We start from the raw sequence: 19,835 nt of genomic DNA on the forward strand, positions 1-19,835 counted from the left end.
AGCTTGGGATGGATCCTAGGGTACTTCCAATGGCTTAACTTAAAAAAGAAGAAGGTTAAGCTTGTGTTGATGTTGGCTTGAACTTACTGTTTGATTTTACTTTTCTGATTATTCATGGACTCCCCCTCCCCCTTCACCATTCATTCCATTGCCTTACATCCCTCTCCCCCCCCGTATTATTTCATCCTCTCATTGTAAAACATCCATGAGACAAGTGTGCATTTGCATATAGAACTGGAGGACATATATGTATTTTGGAACCTTTGCACTTTTTTGTAGTAGGATTTATGTATTTTAATATCTTCGTTTTACACAGTACTGGAGATGTACAGCAAACTAAAAGAGCAGATGAATGTGAAAAGGTGAGTACAATTCTTTTAAGCCGAAGTATTGCTTTTTTTATTATTAATGAATGGGTTCATCCACTTGTCTTCTGCAATTACCGATGGGATGGTAAAGACTACTCTGGTCAAGACATATAATGAATCGTGGTCTGCTCTTTGTACTCTTTTCATGTCTTTGTTTCATGCCTGTCATTACAAATGAACAGATGTTATGAGAAAAATTAACCTTTTTGAAGGGTTTAATGAGAAAAGAAGCCCTGTCTTGTGCAATACGAAACGAAAACGTTTTAAGTTCTGTTTGTCATGGTATTTATCACTTTATTTGCTTTAGTGTTTTAGAATAGTCTACAAATAACGGATACAGCATAGGAACGGCAAAGAAGCTTTCCTTGCTCATAATTTGCTTTTGGCTGCAGTCCTTTGAACATTTTACACAGGTGTAAATCCTATTAAATGCAATGGGAGTGGCTTCTGAATAAGAATGCTTAGGGTTGCACTTTTTCTTTGAAAGCACATTCCAAAGCAGTATTATAACTGTAAAAAAGAAAGAAAAAGTTATTAATCCTTTCTACAACTTATACATTATAAGTGTCTGTTGTTATCCTGTTTAGTATTAATGTAATTGCTATAATTATAACTCCTGTGGAGCTGTGCAATAAAGCACATTAGTACATCTGTCAATTTGGGGTCGAGATATATATATATATATATATATATATATATATATATATATAATGTTTGTGTATTTGCATGAAGAATCTGAATGAATTCTGGTGAGAGGTAGTTATGGGTATGAAGGCAACTTATCAAAATGCTAATTTGGCAGCTTCGTAATATTTAGTCCCTGCAAGTCTCTCTCTCTCTTGTCTCTTTTTGTCTCTGACACTCTTACAATTGTGACTATTTATTTAAAACTTTTTAACCCCTCTCTTCAGCAAAATAAGGGAGGGCATAGCAGGTTACAGATTCTAAGCCTGAAGGCAAGGACTATGACATGGCACAAACGGAAAGGGGTTTGACATGGAATGTAAAAAAAAAAAGAAAATGCTGGTGCTATTTCTTAGTTACAGAGTTCCTGTAATGACTAGCTCCTAGAAAAAATTCAGTGAGAGGAGGAGCAAAAAATTGCTGGTCTTTCTGAAGAGTTGATGGAGAGGTCCTGCAAACCCAACTCTCTCCCTGTCCTGCAGCCTGATTGGATAGCGACTGTAGATGACAGCAGGAGGAGGAGCCTGATCATCATTGCATACGATGGTCACTTCTGCTGATCATGCATTTTTCTTCTATGCCACTGATTAAAAGTTAAGCAATGAAGGGCCAGGGAAAGCATCTCAGCTTGTTAGGCTGCATCTATGCATTATGCATAACCACAATTCAGCACTCTAGCCAGGAGATTGCACTTCATTTTTTTGCACAACTGCAAACGTTTCACAGATGAAACTACGTACAGTCGTGAGCATGAGTGGGTGGAGCTAGGGGCGGAGTCGGGCGATGTGGCCGGCTGGAAAATGGTGGGGCAAACACAACTCAGACTCAAAGCGTGCCAAAAGAGGAGTGAAGTCTGCAAGCAGACATCAAGCTCCGGATTGCCAAAGTAGCAAGGCAAGCTGCACGCATCACATGGCAATACATGAAATACATGTATATTCACTGCACTGGAGAATTTACTGAAGCAAAGCAAAGGGATTAGCCCAATCTTTGCCAGCCTGGTGGCATCAAGATGTTTTGGATTGCAACTCCCATCAGCCCCATTCAGCACAGCTGATAGGAGTTGTAGTCAAAAACATCTGGAGGTTGCCAGGTTGGCAAAGCCTGCGATAGCCTAAATAAGCCATTTATGGCCAGGATTCTTAGTAGATATTATAGCAGCAGCTAGAGGGCATATGGTGTATAACTCTCCACAAAGGTTGCCAATCATGTACTAGGGCAGCTTCTCATCTCCCTCTGCCTCCCAATTTGCTCCTTTTGAGACCCTAATCTTATTTGCACGAAACTGCTCAGACTGTTACAGTTTTGTTAGGATTACGTTCAGATGGTAAACAACAACAACAACAACAACAACAACAACAACAACAACTCTCCCCTTATTTTCTCCAGATATTATTCTGCTTTAAAGACTATGGAACAGCTAGAAAACATCTACTTTCCTAGAGTTAGTCAGTACCGGTTTTGTCAGATAATGATTGAAAACCTTCCAAAACTACGTGAGGAAATTAAAGAGATTTCCATGTCGGATCTGAAGGACTTCCTAGAGAGTATTCGGAAGCATTCGGATAAAATTGGTGAAACAGCGATGAAACAGGTATGTTTGCTGAAATCTAAGCATATTCAAGCTTGACTAAACCAATCGTAATTTAGCCTCAATTCATCTCCTTACAAGGCCTTACATGACAAGAGGTGCTACACAAACACCTTCCTTCCCTCTGCACACCCAAGGATGCCCGACTTGTGCAAACTTTCCCTCACATTTTCAAAATGTAGGAATTGCATGAATCCAACCTGTGTCAGTCTACTCCACTGGAAAATATTTCAGTCTTGGGTGACTTTGTGGGATCCACCTGAAGAGATAAGCCACATCCCTCCTTCTGCTCCCTTGGCCATTACCGTATTTTTTGCACCATAACACTCACTTTTTTCCTCCTAGAAAGTAAGGGGAAATGTCTGTGCGTGTTATGGAGGGAATGTCTACGGGTGGCATGCCTACGGATTTTCCTCCTCTAAAAGCTACGTGCGTGTTATGGTCGGGTGTGTGTTATAGAGCGAAAAATACGGTACTTGTCTTTGCTTTTGTAGGACCACAAATGAATTGCGTGTGATCTTTTTGTGTGTGTGTTCAATGGCTTGTTTTGATATTACAGGCACAGCAGCAGAAAACCTTTGATACTGCTCTCCAGAAGCAAAACAATTTCCGTTATGGGAAGAGTCCATATATAAATAATGATGGCATTCCAGAGCCAAGGAATAAAATTGTTTCAAAACAAAACCTTGAAGAGGAAGAGGAAGAACATGAAGATGAGGTATTTCGATCTCAAATAATTTCCCTTCATTTTACTTGTTCTTATTGTTCAGCCTTTAGGAAACAATCCTGAAATAGGTGGAAGTGAATCTTAGAGTCTCTCAGGGGGCTTGTGGTAACCCATTAGACCATCTAGCTTTCTTTTCATTTTGAACAGCAATTTTCCACATGAAAAAGCCCTCAGTTTTAAAAAAGCAGTTTGCTACATCAAATGGGGTTGAGGAAAGTGGTTTTTGGATTATCATTTTTTACAATACTCACTTGTACAAAGTACTGGCACATCTTTTTTGCTGCCCATGGCAGCCATTTTGTGCTGACAGCCATGACACTTTTATCAATATATATGAGTCCCAGCACTACATTATTTTTTACTAAATAAAGAACAGATTATAACCATTATTTTTATCCCATGAGGAAAGAGTGGAGAAATAAGTGCTCACTGAATATTATTCAGGCAATTTTGATTTAACTTAAATATTTGTAGAAGGGAATCATACTTTTATCAGGCCTTTATCTGTCAAGGGCACCTGTACAATTACCAAAATGGCTGGAAAACTGATCATGGCAGTCTGCCTCCTATCTAAATGCTGACATCCTATTTGGCTTACTGTTATTAGTTTCTAATGCCCATTTGATTTATGAATGTCATGCTGTAGCTGAATGTGTTTTGCTTTGGATCCCTTCCTACAGGTTTTGACAGCTCACGATCTGGTAGATTTTTCTCCAGTTTATCGATGCTTGCATATTTACTCAGTTCTGGTACGTATATCATTCTCTTTTTTATGGGGATTTTTTATTTTTACATTCCTCTTATCCTTTTGTCTGTTTTCTCTCTGTGTCTCAAAACTACATGAGTTTTCGTAAGACCATTGCAGCTACCTTAACAGAAATCCACCTGTGTTCTAAAAATAATGTGAGTGTGCTGTTTCTGCCAGCCTCTGTTGACAGCCTTTAGTTTATATCCATTAATATCTGTAACAGGATTTTTATAAGATTGTGTCCATATATGCACCTTCCATCCAGAGTAGGAATTCATGAGAGATTTCCAGTTTTTGTTATTGGGTGATCGGGAGAGAGAGAACCTGTTTCTTGGTAGCAACAGAGCAACCATAATTGCTATCCCAACAGAACATCCTTCGTATCAAATTAATTATTGGTTCTTGTGTTGTTTTAGATAAGAATATGCTCACTATGTAGGGCAGGCATAGGCAAACTCGGCCCTCCAGATGTTTTGGGACTACAACTCCCATCACCCCTAGCTAACAGGACCAGTGGTATGGGATGATGGGAGTTGTAGTCCCCAAACATCTGGAGGGCTGAGTTTGCCTATTCCTGGTGTAGGGTAAAGAGCACACTCCAGCAAATGAGTTAAATATACCTAAATTCAGATGTAATTTCAGTGGGAGAATTAAGCATAAGCTTAAGTCGCTCCCATTGAAAGGTACGGGAGTGAAAAACTGTGTGTTCTGTTGGATAGTTGCAAGATCTTGCTTATGTAACTAATTTGACAAATATGACTCATATGGCGGGGGGACGGGGGACCACGAACAACTCAAGTGGCAAAATGGAAACTTTAGAGCTTTCCGAAGATAAAATTGTAACTAGTAGCTTTGATACAGTAAAAATACTGTACTACTGTTGCTGATTCGGCATCACAAGCCTTTTCACTGGTTGGAAACTAGCTTTTGTGTGCTTTGTTTCTTGAATAGTCATGGTGATGGGGAGCAGTGGTCAGGACTGGGGAAGGGATTTAACCCTTTCCCCCCTGCTGTGGAACTGATCTGGACCACCCACCCCCACAGCTGCTATTTACTTTGTGCGTTTAGGAAGAATGCTTGAAAACCGTAAATGCTCCCGCTAGGTAAATACTGTGCTGTACTTGCTATTATGCTACAGTAGTTGTTTCAGAATTACATGTTGCTCTTGGCTGAAGATGAAAACTCACATGGCATGGTAAGTACTTACATACGTAGGTGTCCGTTCCCTGAATCTATTTTTAGAGTAATAGAAAGTACTGTATAGTTCTCTTGATCTGATAACGTAAACCACCAGCTTAGTTTACAGATCTTGTATTTTTAAATAATCTTTCAGCTTTGCATTTTGAGAAAGCCATCTGAGTGTAGTGGGTATTTCCATGTCTGCAATTTCTTATTACGGTACCCAATATATCTTTCTGCTTTGAATTTACTAATTAATGGAAACCTAAATAAGTAAGCTAAGCTAACCGCAAGAGTAGTAAAGCTGAACCTGAGCAGTTTAAGAGGGGTTTTTTGTTTTGTTTTTAAAATTCTGCTTACATGCAAATTACATTAATTTCAGTATATACAGATGAGTCAATGTTTGTTGTGGTTTTTAAGTAGACAGATGGTTCTTTCTGAATGAATCATCACGATAAAAAAGATCTAAATAGATTTCCCCCCTCTACATTATGAAGAGCTCTGAGAGTCAAGGGACCATTTTTTCCCATTTCATAGAAAATAGAAACCAATGAAGTATAGAGGGTGGCCATTAAATACGTGCCACAAATAGATGTTTATTTTAAATATTAAATGAAGTCTTAGCAATGTTAATCAAGGAGAGTGAAAAGCACACCAGAAAAAGGTTTGTTCTCATTTTACTCAAACTGATATTCTACACCACATAACTATACTACTGAACATATTGAAACTATTAAGGAAGATCATGCCTTTAACAGCAATGCCTACTCTATTTACGGTAGCCCCAATCTGTGTGACATCTTTAAATCTGGGCACGCTATGATGTTTCCAAACCTGAATATAACTATCTAATTAAAATTTAGCATGATGTAAGGGAGAAATAGCTGGTTTCTTTTTTCTTTCCTTTCTCTCTCTCCTCCCCCCCCCCCCCCGGGTCCCACACTTTCAAAACTGTACTTATGCATGATCTGGATAGATTTCTTGAGTGCTGAATTGCTAAAGTACTTTGCAAGAATATGGCTTTGGTGCTAGATTCAGATGGATGAGAACACAACTCTGCTCAATTTATATACCAAAGGGTACCCATTTCCTTTTTCATAGCAATATATAATCAACTCTAACCATGTTGCTTAATAGTAGTAAATCATATTTGGAAACTTTAAACTTCAAACATCATAAATGGCTTTATTTAATGCTGTAAGAGCTAGCCTTGATTTCTTATTACCTGTAGAAAAACAGTCAGTACTTTTGGCTGACCTTTCAACATAGTAACACCACCACCCCCATTTTACATTTTCAACTAAATTTAAGATTCTTGGCAAAGCATCCTTCAACAAAGTTGATACCCTTCCAAGCCCAAGACATCAGGAATAATTGTCAGCTTTTCATGTTGTTTTAAATTTCATCAATTGGTGGTGGAAACCTAACAGTGAACAAATCCTTGAGAGGCAAGATATTTCCCCCATGGCTATTGAAATGACACAAATCAGCGTTGTAAGTTTTCTTATAAATGATGCAAATTGGAAAAGAAAATGTTCTTTTTGTTCTAAATAAGGAGTCGTTGAATGTCAACTTGCTGTTCAAGAGTATTGTCAAAATGAGTTTGTTGAACTAAATGTGAAATTAGGGGTGGGGAACAGGTTCCATCTGGTAGGCTGGATCCTGAACTCCATCACCTCTAGTGGACCACTTTGACATTTGGGCGGGTCCACACCTGATGTTACAAATGAATGTCTCAAATGAAGTGCTTTTGGGTGTGTTTACAGTATTGCCATTCCACAAACGTAACATACATTTTTGTGTGTGTACTTTCACAAGATAATTTTTTTTAAAAAGGTGTATGTATATATTCATTTTCCCCTTTAGGGCGATGCAGAGACATTTGAAAATTACTATAGAAAACAAAGAAGGAAACAAGCAAGACTAGTGTTGCAGCCACAGTCAAACATGGTACTTAATTTTCCTTTTAGTGGAAATTGGTCTGTTTTAAAATACTTAACATATCAGATAACTTAAACTGTTTATATTTATATATATTGCGTTCTTTTCTTAAAGCATGAAACGGTGGAAGGTTACAGAAGATACTTCAGTCAGATTGTAGGGTGAGTTCCAAAACATGGGTGTCTCTTGCTCTCCTGCTTTATAGGCCTTTCTTTGTGGTAGCTTTTGACTCTTCAGCTTGTTCAGTGTTGATTTGCAGCAATGCTAACTGCATTTTTGCCTAACCTTTTGACTACTGCCTGCTTCAGATGTTGCCAGATGCCTGGAAGGCAGTGGGGGGGGGGAGAGAGAGCAAATAACTCATGCTCAACCTCCATCCCAAAATAGCTTAAGCTTGCTTGAAAGCAAATCTTGTGCTTACTCTCGGAATGGGGTTTCCAGTGCAACCCCCCCTCCCCGTTCTCTTTTCCCTGGCCCCACAGAGAATTGTCACTCTCATCAGTGTATGTGTACCATAAACTCATTGACTGTCTGTTCGGATAGGAGAAATTGGTTCTGTCCCACAACCTTGCCCCCACTGCTGGGGTCACAAATTAGCTTTATGACTGCTATTGCAACTCAGTTACTAGTTTCAAGGCAAATGACAAAGGGTGGCTTTCATCCTCAAGCTGGTTTGTGTAATCCTGTTAAACACCCTCTAGCAGCAAACCCCATAAAAATTGGTAACACTGGTTTAAACCTGTGTGTGTGTGTGAGAGAGAGAGAGCAAGAAACAAACAAACAAGAAGCGGGTTGTTGTTTGGTTATTTATGATTTTAACGGCGATTATTCCTCTTAACTATTTTCTATGCGTTCAGTTTTTTTGTAGTAGAAGATCACATTTTACACGTAACCCAAGGATTGATAACGAGAGCTTACACTGATGAACTTTGGAACATGGCGCTTTCAAAGATTATTGCGGTCCTTAGAACTCATTCGGTAAGTGAGAAGGTGTTGCGAAGATGCCCTTTAGGTTTATTTACTTAAAGAACTTCTGAGTGTGTTTAAAGGAAGGATAATGTCAAAGTAAGGGGGTGGGGAATCCAGGTCCATTATTGGGAGGGTGTTGTGGGTTTTTTTGTAATTAAAAATTGCTCAGATGGGGGGGGGGGGAGAGCCTGCCAAGCTTTTGTTTGTCCCACCAGTCTCAGGCTGTGAGCCCCAGCCCTGGGCTATCTGCATAATCCTTTGCTGATTTACAACTCCCTGGGTCTTCCAAACTGTGGCCTTAGTCCGGCAGTTTAGAATATGCAGAGTTAATCTGCTGTTATTATTGCAATCCGTCCTAATTAGTTTCAACTGACCTCTTCATTAGATCAGATTGAATTAGTTTAGTGCTGAAAGCAGCACCAGGAAATAGTTCCTAATTATCATTCCAAAACCCCTGTTTCCAAAATAAACTTCACCAGCGGAACCCTTAGAGCTTCCCTCTTTTTTTTTGGTACTTCTGTTGCAACATAGACACAATGCCTTGGATCTCTTTCCAGCTACTTGAAACTGGAACAGTGTTGTTAATTTAATATCTGTATTATTTGGTTGAGGGATAATTAATCACTATATAATGTGTGTCATTTAATGCAAAGTTATTTTTGCTCAATTTGCCCAGTTGAATACCTGCATGAGAAAGAGTGGAATAGCTTCAGTTGCTTAGGAGCATTCAAATTTGGGAAACTGCCCTATAATATGAGTCAAGCCATTGGTCCATCTAGCTTAGTATTGTCTACACTGACTGGCAGCAGTTGTCCTGGGTTTCAGATTTGGGTCTCTCTCAGCCCTACCTGGCGATGCCAGAGATTGAATCTGGGACATTCTGCATGCAAAGCAGATTCTCTAACCATTGCTGACAGAATGGGACTGTGGCAACCTGTGTGGTGTCCATTGTGATTAAAAAATAATATTCACACCACCTCACAAAAATAGTAGTAATAGTATTCATTTATTACCCACTCTTCATCCAAAGATCCCAGGGCACAAAACAACAATATTTTTTTAACTGCCGCTGTATCTGAATTGTCTCTGTTATATCCAATTGCAATTCAATGTATCCCTGTTGTGTTTTATGATTTTCCTGCTATTGTAAGTGATCTGGAACTGGTCTGTGACCGTAATAATAAAATTCTAAATTCTATTACCGACTCTTCATCCAAAGATCCCAGGGCACAAAACAACAATTTAAAACACAATGTTGTTATTTCAAAAACAAATCCATCAATATAAGGACATTCCAATAAGGATGATGATGATAATAATAATAATAATAATTTATTTTAACCCCGCCCACTCTGGGCGGCTCCCAACAGGATATTAAAAGCACAAAAAAGTCAAACATTAAAAACTTCCCTAAACATGGCTACCTTCAGTTGTCTTCTGAAAGTCAGGTAGTTGTTTATTTCCTTGACATCTGATGGGAGGGCGTTCCAGAGGGCGGGTGCCACTACCGAGAAGGCCCTCTGCCTGGTTCATTCATGCCATTTTGTTGCTTAACTGTTTTGTAGATGGATCATTTTGAGCAGTTAGAATAATAGACTCATAGAATTGTAGGGTTGAAAGGGACCGCAAGGGTCATCTACTCCAAGCCTTCCATTGGTTAAAATTCAATTTTTGAAACACAATATGTGGTTTTTACCTTTCAGTCCTATTGCACTGATCCTGATCTTGTTTTGGAGCTGAAGAATCTGATTGTCGTGTTTGCTGACACCTTGCAGGTTGGTGGTAAAATACTTTGTTGTAAGCATTTCATTGGGTGTCCATTTGCAGCCCTTCTGTTGCCCAACTCAATTCAATTCAATGTCTAAACAGTAAGCCAAGGAAATGTATTATTTAAGGACATACCGTATTTTTCGTCCCATAGGGCGCACCGGCCCATAGGACGCACCTAGTTTTTTTGGGGGGGGGGGGAATAAAGGAAATTTCCCCCCTTTATTTCCCCCCCAAAACCAGGTCGGGGAATCCAAACCAGGTCGGGGAACAGCGGGATGGCGGCGCTCCGCCTCCCTGCTATCCCCCGAGCTTGTGGGACTGGCGCTGGGGAGAAGCGCGCTTCTCCCCAGCGCCAGCCTCCAAACCAGGTCGGGGAACAGCGGGAAGGCGCGCTGCGCCTCCCCGCTGTCCCCCGAACTTGTGGGCTGCAGGCTGCTGCCCGCAAGCCTTGCGAGCCCGTGGGAACTCCCGCCGGGCTTGCAAGGCTTGCGGATAGCTTCCTGAAGCCTGAAGAGGGGTGCGCACCGACCCCTCTCGCTCTCCAGGCTTCAGCGAAAGCCTGCATTCACCCCATAGGACGCACACACATTTCTCCTTCATTTCTGGAGGGGAAAAAGTGCGTCCTATAGGGCGAAAAATACAGTATATATATATACCAAGGATGCCTTTATGTATTGATTGCAGGCATCAACTCTTAAAATTTTGCAGTATCATATTCTCACTTATACTCACTTGCAGCGATAGCATCCTTTAAAATACTGTTTTTAAACACTGTTTTCCTAGGGCTACGGGTTTCCTGTGAACAGGCTCTTTGATCTTTTATTTGAAATAAGGGACCAGTACAATGAAACGCTGCTTAAAAAATGGGCTGTATTGTTCAGGTTAGTATCACAGAATATGAAGATCCTGTTTCAAAGTAATGTTAACCAGTTTTGGTTGTTCTTTCGATGGCTATATAGTTGCATATATCCAGCCAGGGGATTTCACTTAAAGAAAAAAATTCTAGCTCTTTATAATTATTGTCAAAGTTACAATTGAAAGTGTGTGTGAAATGTGTGAAAGATGGAGCAGGACTACAGTGTCCTACATAGTCTTTGTTTATCTCCATGGCTAACAGAAGCTGTCTAAATTACACAAAATAAACAAATACCTGAAGTCCCACGGGTTTCTATTTCCTACCCTTGGACACTCTGCCTAACAGGCAATCACTTTTAAATAGTGCTGCCTCTGCTTCTATGTATTCCTTCCCACCAGCGGTTCACAGCTGCTCCTGTCCTCAGACTTTGAGCGCTAGCAAGCTGTAGGAGTGCTTCACTTTGGCGAGATTGTGCCCATATATGTTTGCTGTGTGCTTTAGTATTTATGTTTCTAATATGCTCATTTGATTGCACAGGGATATTTTTGAAGCAGATAATTGCAGCCCAATTCCCGTCTCAAATGAAGAAGAGTACAAAATTGTCATTAGCAAATTTCCCTTTCAAGATCCGGAACTTGATAAGGTAAGAAAACACACACTGTGTAAAAGCACCTGGGGAGGCATTCTGATGATCCTCCAAACCAAGTGCACTCCCTCTTTCCTCTCTTCCTTGTACACATAGAAGAGGAGGCTTTTTCCAGTTAGTGGCAAACCATTGTAATTTTGTCTGAATGCGGCAAACTGGTTTGCTCAAATCCTAGTTTGCCTGCAAGCTAGGATCAATTTTCAATATGTGTCTGGTGTATATGCACAATTTTGTTTTTGAAGTGTATGTATTTCCATCCTGGGACTTTGGGGTTGAAGTATAGATACTTAAAATAAAGAATAAGTAAATATTATTGTCTCAGTGCAGATGTAACAATTAATTAGGGATGAAGGCGAGGACAATGGGATTGTGTGCCTGGGCCCTTCCTCTCAGCTCATCTTCTTTTGTGTGTAGATTTCCTCTTACTACCCAATCCTCTTTTTCAGTCCTTAGGTGTTCTGGGCATTAATCCGCTGAGACAGCAGTACACACTTTTAGAATCCTGTAAAAGGAGAAATAACCTGATGAATTGAGTTTTTTTTGTTTTGTTTTAAAAAAACAAAACATACTTATAGCCTCCCTTGCCTTTTAAAGTTCAATTTATACAACTTGGAATGTATGGCTCTATTTATGGTCCCAACTTGGAGAGATCTGAATACTGTAGCATATTTTTATATGATGAATTGTGTTGTCAGTCTCTTGCCCATCAGATGTTAGGAATGGCATGTCTCTCCCTATGCGGGGGGGGGGGGACTCTTATGACTATAGAGATATCACAGCCAAATATAGCTTAGCACAGGCATCCCCAACCTTTGGCCCTCCAGGTGTTTTGGACTACAATTCCCATCATCCCTGACCACTGGTTAGCTAGGGATCATGGGAGTTGTAGGCCAAAACATCTGGAGGGCCACAGGTTGGGGATGCCTGGCTTAGCATAGGATATTAAGGCCCTTTTCTCCAACCTGCTTAGCTTTAGTCACTTTGAAATGCAGCGTAATGTGGCACATATGTGTTTTGTTTCCGCAGCAGGGTTTTCCAAAGAAACTTCCAATGTCTCAGTCAGTGCCTCAGATTTATATCCAGGTCAAAGAATTCATTTATGCAAGCCTTAAGTTTTCAGAGTCACTTCATCGCAGGTAAGCATTTACAAAAGCTGTGTGTGTGTGTGTGTTTAAAAGACATGCAGGACCTATATATACACACAAGAAGAAAGGGTTGGAACTCAGAATGCAAGGTGTGCTATCTAAAGGTCCCAGGTTCAATTCTATCCCAGGTAGGTAAAGGTAAGACTCCTCTCTGAAACCCCTGAGAGCTGCTGTCAGTCAGCATAGGCGATGCTGAGCTAGATGGAGCAATAGCGAATATGGTAAGATGCAGTATAACAATGCGTGTATGAAGATGGCTGCGTTACCAGATAAGGAATCTGCAAGTTGCATCAAAATCAAACAGCTGGCAGTCTCCTTGCAACTAGGGAGCATATGGGATCATTGCTAGTGTTGCAGCCTGGTCAGGAACATATAGAGGTGCTGAAATGTATTAACTAGTATCCAATCAGTACACAGAACTCCTGTTTCTGACTTTATATTTATTTTGGCTATGCTCTTCAGAAAAAAAGTAACATACAATATATCCAAACTCATGTATTAGTTAGATTGGTGGAAGAAAGAGTTTGGTCTTGAAGTTATTGATCGTTGTTGTTATTATTATGCATTTCATTTCTATACTGCTTTATATTTTTGAGGACGGGAAATCTCAGAGTGGTTCACAACACATCAAAACATCAAGCAAAGCAATCCAGAAAAAAGCAGTATGGTAAAAAGGCAAATACAAAGTATACATTCAAAGCTATGTAATTAACAGGAAACGAAAATATTATCTTAAAAGAGTTCAAAATAAAACATTATGAAGGAGGTCAACTATAGAATGCACATTTAAAGCATTTAATGCAACTACAGAATGCACATTTAATGCTGCCAAATTAACAAAAAAATATCTTGAACATTTCAAAAGAAAACATTACTAAAGGAAGTCAAATATAAAATGTACATATAGAGCAGCACAATTATCGAGAGAACAAAGTATTGTCATCATTACGTTGCTTTGAATGTATATTTTACTTCCTTCTGTAATGTTTTCTTCTGGGTTGTTTGGTGTTTTAATGTAGGTGGTAAGCCGCTTTGGTATTTTGTTCCATAAATATTTAAAGTGGTATAAAAATGAAATGAAAAATAAAAATAAGTATAGAACATATCTGCTGCTGTTGCTGCCAATCCCGCTAGTAGTGGTTCATGGCAGGGAGGCTGCAGAAGCCAGACTTGATGACCTGGGTCTGCACCACGAAACAACCAGGATGGACTATGATATGGAAATATGGCTAACACCAGGCATGTTTTCCCAAATCCTCATGGGATTTTCTGGAATTTGCTCTGTGGGCCATCTCATTGCCATCCCAACGTGGACTATAGGGAAAGTTTTTATGGGCCTGGGAATAGAGCCCTCCACTGTTAGGGAACTGATAGACAGATAGAAACTTTAATGTTGGCTGGTCCCAAGGAAAAGAGAGCAGCAGGTCAGTGTGAACCGGGAAGCAAAATCCTTTCCACATCAGTAGCAAAGTGAGTTTTATGAAACCCATAGCATCGTATTCAACCATGTCAGTTCCAAAGTGACTAAGAAATGCCACAACATACTCTCTTCTCTTATGGTAACCCTGAGTAATATACTGTACCATGTTGGCTAAAAGCTGACCTACTTGGGGCACATAATGAGTCAGCCTCCACCTGGAAAAGCAGGGGTGTGAAGGGCAGAAGATCATCCAAGGCTATTCATGGAGACAGATACAATTTGGGAAAGTTGGGGCAAACCTGAGTAGCTTCTGTATGTCTCCTTCTTAGGGACCACCTTTATTCCTTCTTCCCCTCCCCCATCCTTCAGCATTACATTTTACTTCAAAATAGTAAGACATTCAGGTTCTAATAGATGGGAGAAATTCATTACAAAAATTCATTACAAAAAAAGACTTCCATTTAAGCCAGTCTGAAAAATATTTCTTGGTTCTAACTGGATAAAATGTGCAGTTCCCTTTTGCTTTCAGAAATCTGGAAGCTATTTCCAGTTTGTCATCAAGCTTTGTGCACTGTTGACAACTATAAATTGCTCTCCCTTCACACATACTGAACTAATAAATAAGCCTTCTGGGTCCTCATCTCTAACCAGGAACTATTAAAATATGCAGATGATTACTCTTTCCCAATTATGCTATGAACATAGTTCAAGTTTTTCATAAATGCATATCTTAAAAGTTTGTTAAACTGTTAACAAAGCAGTTGGTTGACTGATGGCCTGTCCTCTATTGGAGCTGAACAGATTTCTACTTGGTTATCCGGGAAATGAGAAAAAAGGCTGCACAATTATTTTAAAGTTTCATCAGTGGTTTAATCATTCGTTTTCAAAGCATCTTAAATTTTTGCATTTCAGTTCAACAGAGATAGATGATATGCTTAGAAAATCGACAAATTTGCTGCTGACTCGAACTTTAAGCAGTTGTTTACAGAACCTCATAAAAAAGCCTCACATAGGTTTGACGGAGGTAAGTTTTGAAATGCATGCTTCAGTGTTCTGGGTGCTCTTGTGCATTGTTCTGGTTCTTCAGACTTTCCCTAAGAGCCATTCATGTCCTCCAAAGCTTCTCAACTAGAAGCTCCTGAAAGGGAACATGCCCACCAGTATAACTATTCTTTGCTTGCACTCTGCAGTTACAAAGGGGAGTTTGGGGCACATTCAATCTAGAGCCCTCTCTTGGGTTCACCCAGGATAATGGCGGCACTTAACAAGCCCAGAAAGTTATCACCACCCTGCATGAACTGTGATGAATGATATAGGATGCATTGTGCTCTCCACGAAATGGGAATTCTGTAGTTGGCACAATGGTGCTTCTTGGTAGATAATGTATTAGATAATAGTAGGTTCTCTGAAGGTGGAAAATTTGCTTCTTGTAGCAATCCATTTACAACCTTGTAGCTTTTGCAGTTGTGCATCAGTCAGTATTGCTAATAAGCATTCTGCATAATCTCCTTTAAATGAGTTGTGTCTTTTCTGCTATAGTCGATTCAAGTTCGGTTGTGTATTGCAAATGTATTTTATCAGAATTTGTCCCTTTTCTGTGTTTTTTGTTGTTGTTAAAGCTGGTGCAAATTATCATAAACACAACGCATTTGGAACAAGCATGTAAATACCTTGAGGACTTTATAACCAACATTACAAATATTTCACAAGAAACTCTCCATACTGCAAGACTCTATGGTCTATCAACGTTTAAGGTATGCAAAGAGTTACCATCTTTTGGTTAACATTTTTAAATACACAGGTCCACAAGGAAGACGATTATTCTTTTCTAGGTATAGCTTGGTTTTGTGCTCTGTTTTGGGAGGCAGGTTATGAATGTAACAGCCAGGAATGTGTAACTCCACCAAAAATATTATGCAACACTACTGTGGCTTTAGTTCATTATTATTGTGGTGCAGATGTCATTGTTTTTCGATGGTTGTCTTAATTTAAATTGGGATAATCTCATTAAAGTTAATCCATGATGAACTGTGTGCCATATAGGTCTTGATGGGGTCATATTGGGAAGGAGGCAAAACTGGAACATATTTGTGCCCAATATTGTCAAAGCTACACCTACATATTTCTCAAACTTGATCATACATGTTGGTAGTTATCTCATACTGTTTTTAATTAGCAAAAGCATGCCATTGTTTCCCAAGGAAACACATGTGAAAGAATGTTTTAATCAGGTTGCCTGGCTAGAATTATTGCACTGGCATCACATGCCTTCCATACATCATTGTGGTCCTTTAGATTTGCCCTCTTCTCTGGAAGTTTGAAAGCCACAAACAAACTTCTTCTGCCATTCGGGGTTGGAATAAGAAGCAGTTTCTCATTCCTTGTATGCTAAGGTTACCAGATTTTTTTCCAATGAATCCGGCGACACTTTTAAACTTCAGTAGGAATGATAGGATTTTGTCAGGGGACTGATTTGTAAATCCGGGGACTGTCCCCAGGAAATGGGGACGTCTGGTATCCTTATTGTATGCACAATGATTAGCATCGAGTTTTACTCAGAGCAAATCTACCATATTGGCTTGAATATAAGCTGCACCCGAATATAAGCCACCCCTTTAAAATTGGAAGGGGGGGGGAAGAAAAAAAATACCTGAATATAAGCTGCTCCCTTCCTCACTGATCCTGGTTGCATACTGGGGGGGGGGGGGAGTTACGCTATGTTGCCAGCGGCCTTTCCCGTTCCTCGCTCTCTCCCTTCCTGGCCTTGGGGGAGAGGATGGGGGACTACGCATGGGGTGGGTGCTGCTTTGCCTCATTCCTGGTGCTGTTTACTCTGCGCTCCTGGCTGCATACCATAAGTTCACGAATATAAGCTGCACTTTAACTTTTCACGGTCGGAATTTGGGGGAAAATTGAGGCTTATATTCAGGCCAATACGGTATTGAAACAAATGTGCCTAACTTAGTCATGTTCATTAATTTCAGTGGGTATACTCTGTGTATAATTTAGTTCAGCTGGTCTTCAGCTGGTAGGTCGGGACCCACTTGTAAGTCTTGGCCTAATCCAGCGTGGGGAACAGCAGGAGCACTACCACCATGCAAATACATGAGGACAGATTAAGAAACTGGCATCCAAATGCATATTGACGGTAAAAGTGTGTCCTGGATCTGGAAAGGTTGAAGATTCTTGACTTAGTTGAATACCACCTCATGTCTCTAAGTCAGTTCAGGCGAGTGTCTATATAACTTATACCCTAGCACCCTGGCAGATTTCTGGTTGAATCTCTCTCTCTCTCTCTCTCTCTCTCTGTGTGTGTGTGTGTGTGTGAGAGAGAGAGAGAGAGAGAGAGAGAGCTTTCCCCTTCCTTGTCTGCAAGATAGTGAACATTATCCATTTGCCAGAGAATGAGGCAAAGATACTTTGTACAGGTTATTCATATTTTACACCTGAGCAAAAACAATGCAATTTGGAGCCAAAATAAAATGGCGGGAATATCTGACTGATGAATATTTTAGAGATTGCAAACCAGGACTTAATAGAGCTGCAGGCAGCTTTGTTGTGTGCTGCAAAAGGTTCTCAATGTTTGACAGATATTACTCCCAAATAAGAATATACAAGATGGCTTGTCTAATGTAAAGGAATGTTCAATTCCCCCCCCCCCCAACCATTGAATAGCCATTCTAACCCCCAGGCCCAGCCCCATTTCACATACTGTTTTTCAAACTCTTCAGCTACAAATTTAGTTTGGTAGGTAGAGTGAGGAGCTGTTGTTTTGAGAAACGTGGTTCACACACCCTTTGGGCTTCTGGGATGTTTTATGGATTATTCAATCCTAGATATGGTATTTCCCAGAGGCAAAAAATATTTGTTGAGTATGTTAAATAAATGAAATATGTGGAGTGGTGATGTAAAGCGTAGCATAGGTTCAAAGTTTATTCATTTAGTCCTATAAATTTGTTGCATTTTGTAAAATAAGTGACGAACACACAAAAACAGGAATTGGTTGGTTCCATGACAGCTATATCTTCCATTTCAAATAATTGCCTTATTGTGTATACACCCAAATGCGACAGGATTTCACAGACCAACAAACTAAACAGGATTATTCCTACTGAGGCTAGTTCTGTCTTCAGTACTTTTAATTTTGTAACTAAATCTTAAAATAAACCTATCAAATTCCAATGTTAATCTCTGTTGTCAAGGTTAACGGAGGACATAAGAAGGATAAAGGCATGCTCAAAGGAATTAATACCATGCTCCTGAATTTTCAGCCTTGGGAACACTTAATTTGAGGAGTTGCACTGTTATGAATTTTATAACCAGGGCAAATGGCAAAGATGACGTTTTCCATGTGTGCATGATCTTCCTACAGGATTTGCTGCATTGTAGCTTTGATCCCATGGGTTGGTTCTGTTGAAATATGGAACCACATTTTATGAACTTCCAAACAGAATCTTATTTTCATATATATAACAGAATCATAGAACTGCAGAGTTGGAAGGGACTTCAAGGACCATCTAGTCCAACCCCCCTGCAACTAGATCATCATACATGGCAGACAGCCATCCAGCCTTTGCTTAGCAGGGCACTGGAGAAATCCTCAGAATCCTACTGATTGCTGTATCTGCTTAATACAAATATTTATTATAACTGTTTCTTACTGGGAATCTGCCATGCATAAAAATAGTGGCTGTCTCTGCAGCTGTGTGTCTCATCCACCCCCAAATAGAAAAGGATACACATGGCAAACTTCCTTTGGGCCATCAGGGAATCCAGCACAGGACTCAACATTACTAGACCTGGGGCTGGAATTAGAGTGGTGGCAGGTGCAGGGCAGAATTGGTAAAATTGTACCTGCCGAAAGGAAGCAGGCACTGCCTTCTTCTCTTCAGATGATGCAAGGAGCTGTCAGGCGAGACTTCTTTCAAGAAGCTAATTCTTTTCTATGATCGTTGAGAAAAGTTTTGTTCATGGATGGAAGGGTTACCCCTTTGCAGCTGAAAAGATCTCAGAGCTATTCTTCCCTCCCATGAATCCTGTTTTTTTGGGTTTGATGCAGAGAGAAGGTAGACAAAAGAGAAGAGAGTCTTTGGCTCTCCCTTCCCATCCTCCTGACAGTCATCAGTTTTCAGTCTTTTGCTCAGACAAATTCATTATGGTTTCCCATGTGCCATGTTTACATTGACATTAGGACTAGGAAGCCCAACAGGTCATAGGAACAGGGCACATGTTACTGCAGCACTGGTGGGCGGTAAGGAAATTTTACCATCAAGGAAGATTCATTAGTAGGCGTTAGGTATAAAAAGGTTGACTACCACGGTCTAGAAGTTGGTTGAGTGGAACTCTGGAACGCAAAGACAGTTTTAGTGAAAGTGTTAATGGATATTCCATGTGAAGCCAGTTGTAGCAACAGCTGTTTTTGTTCCTGTGTCAGATAAAAATGTTTGTCCCCTCGTTATTATGTTCTGTGAGAGTTCACAGTTTGCTGCCTATGTGTATGCTGCATCTTATGTATACTCAAGAAAGGAATGTACTAGCCTGTCATCTGTGCTTTGGCTTAACCTTTTCTTTCTTTCTATTTTCACTCTGGGATTAAGTAAAAGTATTAATGAAGGGCCTCTATATCAAGCTATATGCACATTATCTAATTGTCTGTGGGACCATGCTGTGACTGTCATTTGCAGTATCTAAGCTCCTGGAACAAAACAAAACAAAACAAAACAAAAATCCAAAATTAATTGCAAACAAAGCCCAGCCAGGTTATAAAGGCATACCCCTTTGTAGATTCTTC

The 19,835-nt window shown here is 40.0% G+C and overlaps 1 protein-coding gene across 13 annotated transcripts in view; it reads left to right on the forward strand.

Moving 5' to 3' along the window:
• Positions 1-19,835, forward strand: part of EXOC6 (exocyst complex component 6) — a gene marked incomplete at its 3' end in the record, with an annotated part of 99,865 nt that overhangs the window by 30,871 nt on the left and 49,159 nt on the right. For 10 of the 13 annotated variants that reach the window (XM_081006773.1, XM_081006778.1, XM_081006780.1 and 7 more), the window contains exons 5-17: positions 317-362; positions 2,442-2,646; positions 3,203-3,361; positions 4,051-4,119; positions 7,164-7,247; positions 7,353-7,399; positions 8,096-8,216; positions 9,911-9,982; positions 10,761-10,858; positions 11,371-11,476; positions 12,506-12,615; positions 14,957-15,068; positions 15,664-15,798. In XM_081006773.1, the coding sequence (XP_080862899.1) occupies positions 317-362; positions 2,442-2,646; positions 3,203-3,361; positions 4,051-4,119; positions 7,164-7,247; positions 7,353-7,399; positions 8,096-8,216; positions 9,911-9,982; positions 10,761-10,858; positions 11,371-11,476; positions 12,506-12,615; positions 14,957-15,068; positions 15,664-15,798 (1,364 nt within the window). The remainder of the gene's footprint in view (positions 1-316; positions 363-2,441; positions 2,647-3,202; positions 3,362-4,050; positions 4,120-7,163; positions 7,248-7,352; positions 7,400-8,095; positions 8,217-9,910; positions 9,983-10,760; positions 10,859-11,370; positions 11,477-12,505; positions 12,616-14,956; positions 15,069-15,663; positions 15,799-19,835) is intronic. The other 3 variants (XM_081006779.1, XM_081006775.1, XM_081006784.1) reach the window with 1 other exon arrangement.

Source organism: Podarcis pityusensis (genome assembly GCF_964106645.2).
Source record: "Podarcis pityusensis genome assembly, chromosome: 5".
NCBI lineage: Eukaryota > Metazoa > Chordata > Lepidosauria > Squamata > Lacertidae > Podarcis > Podarcis pityusensis.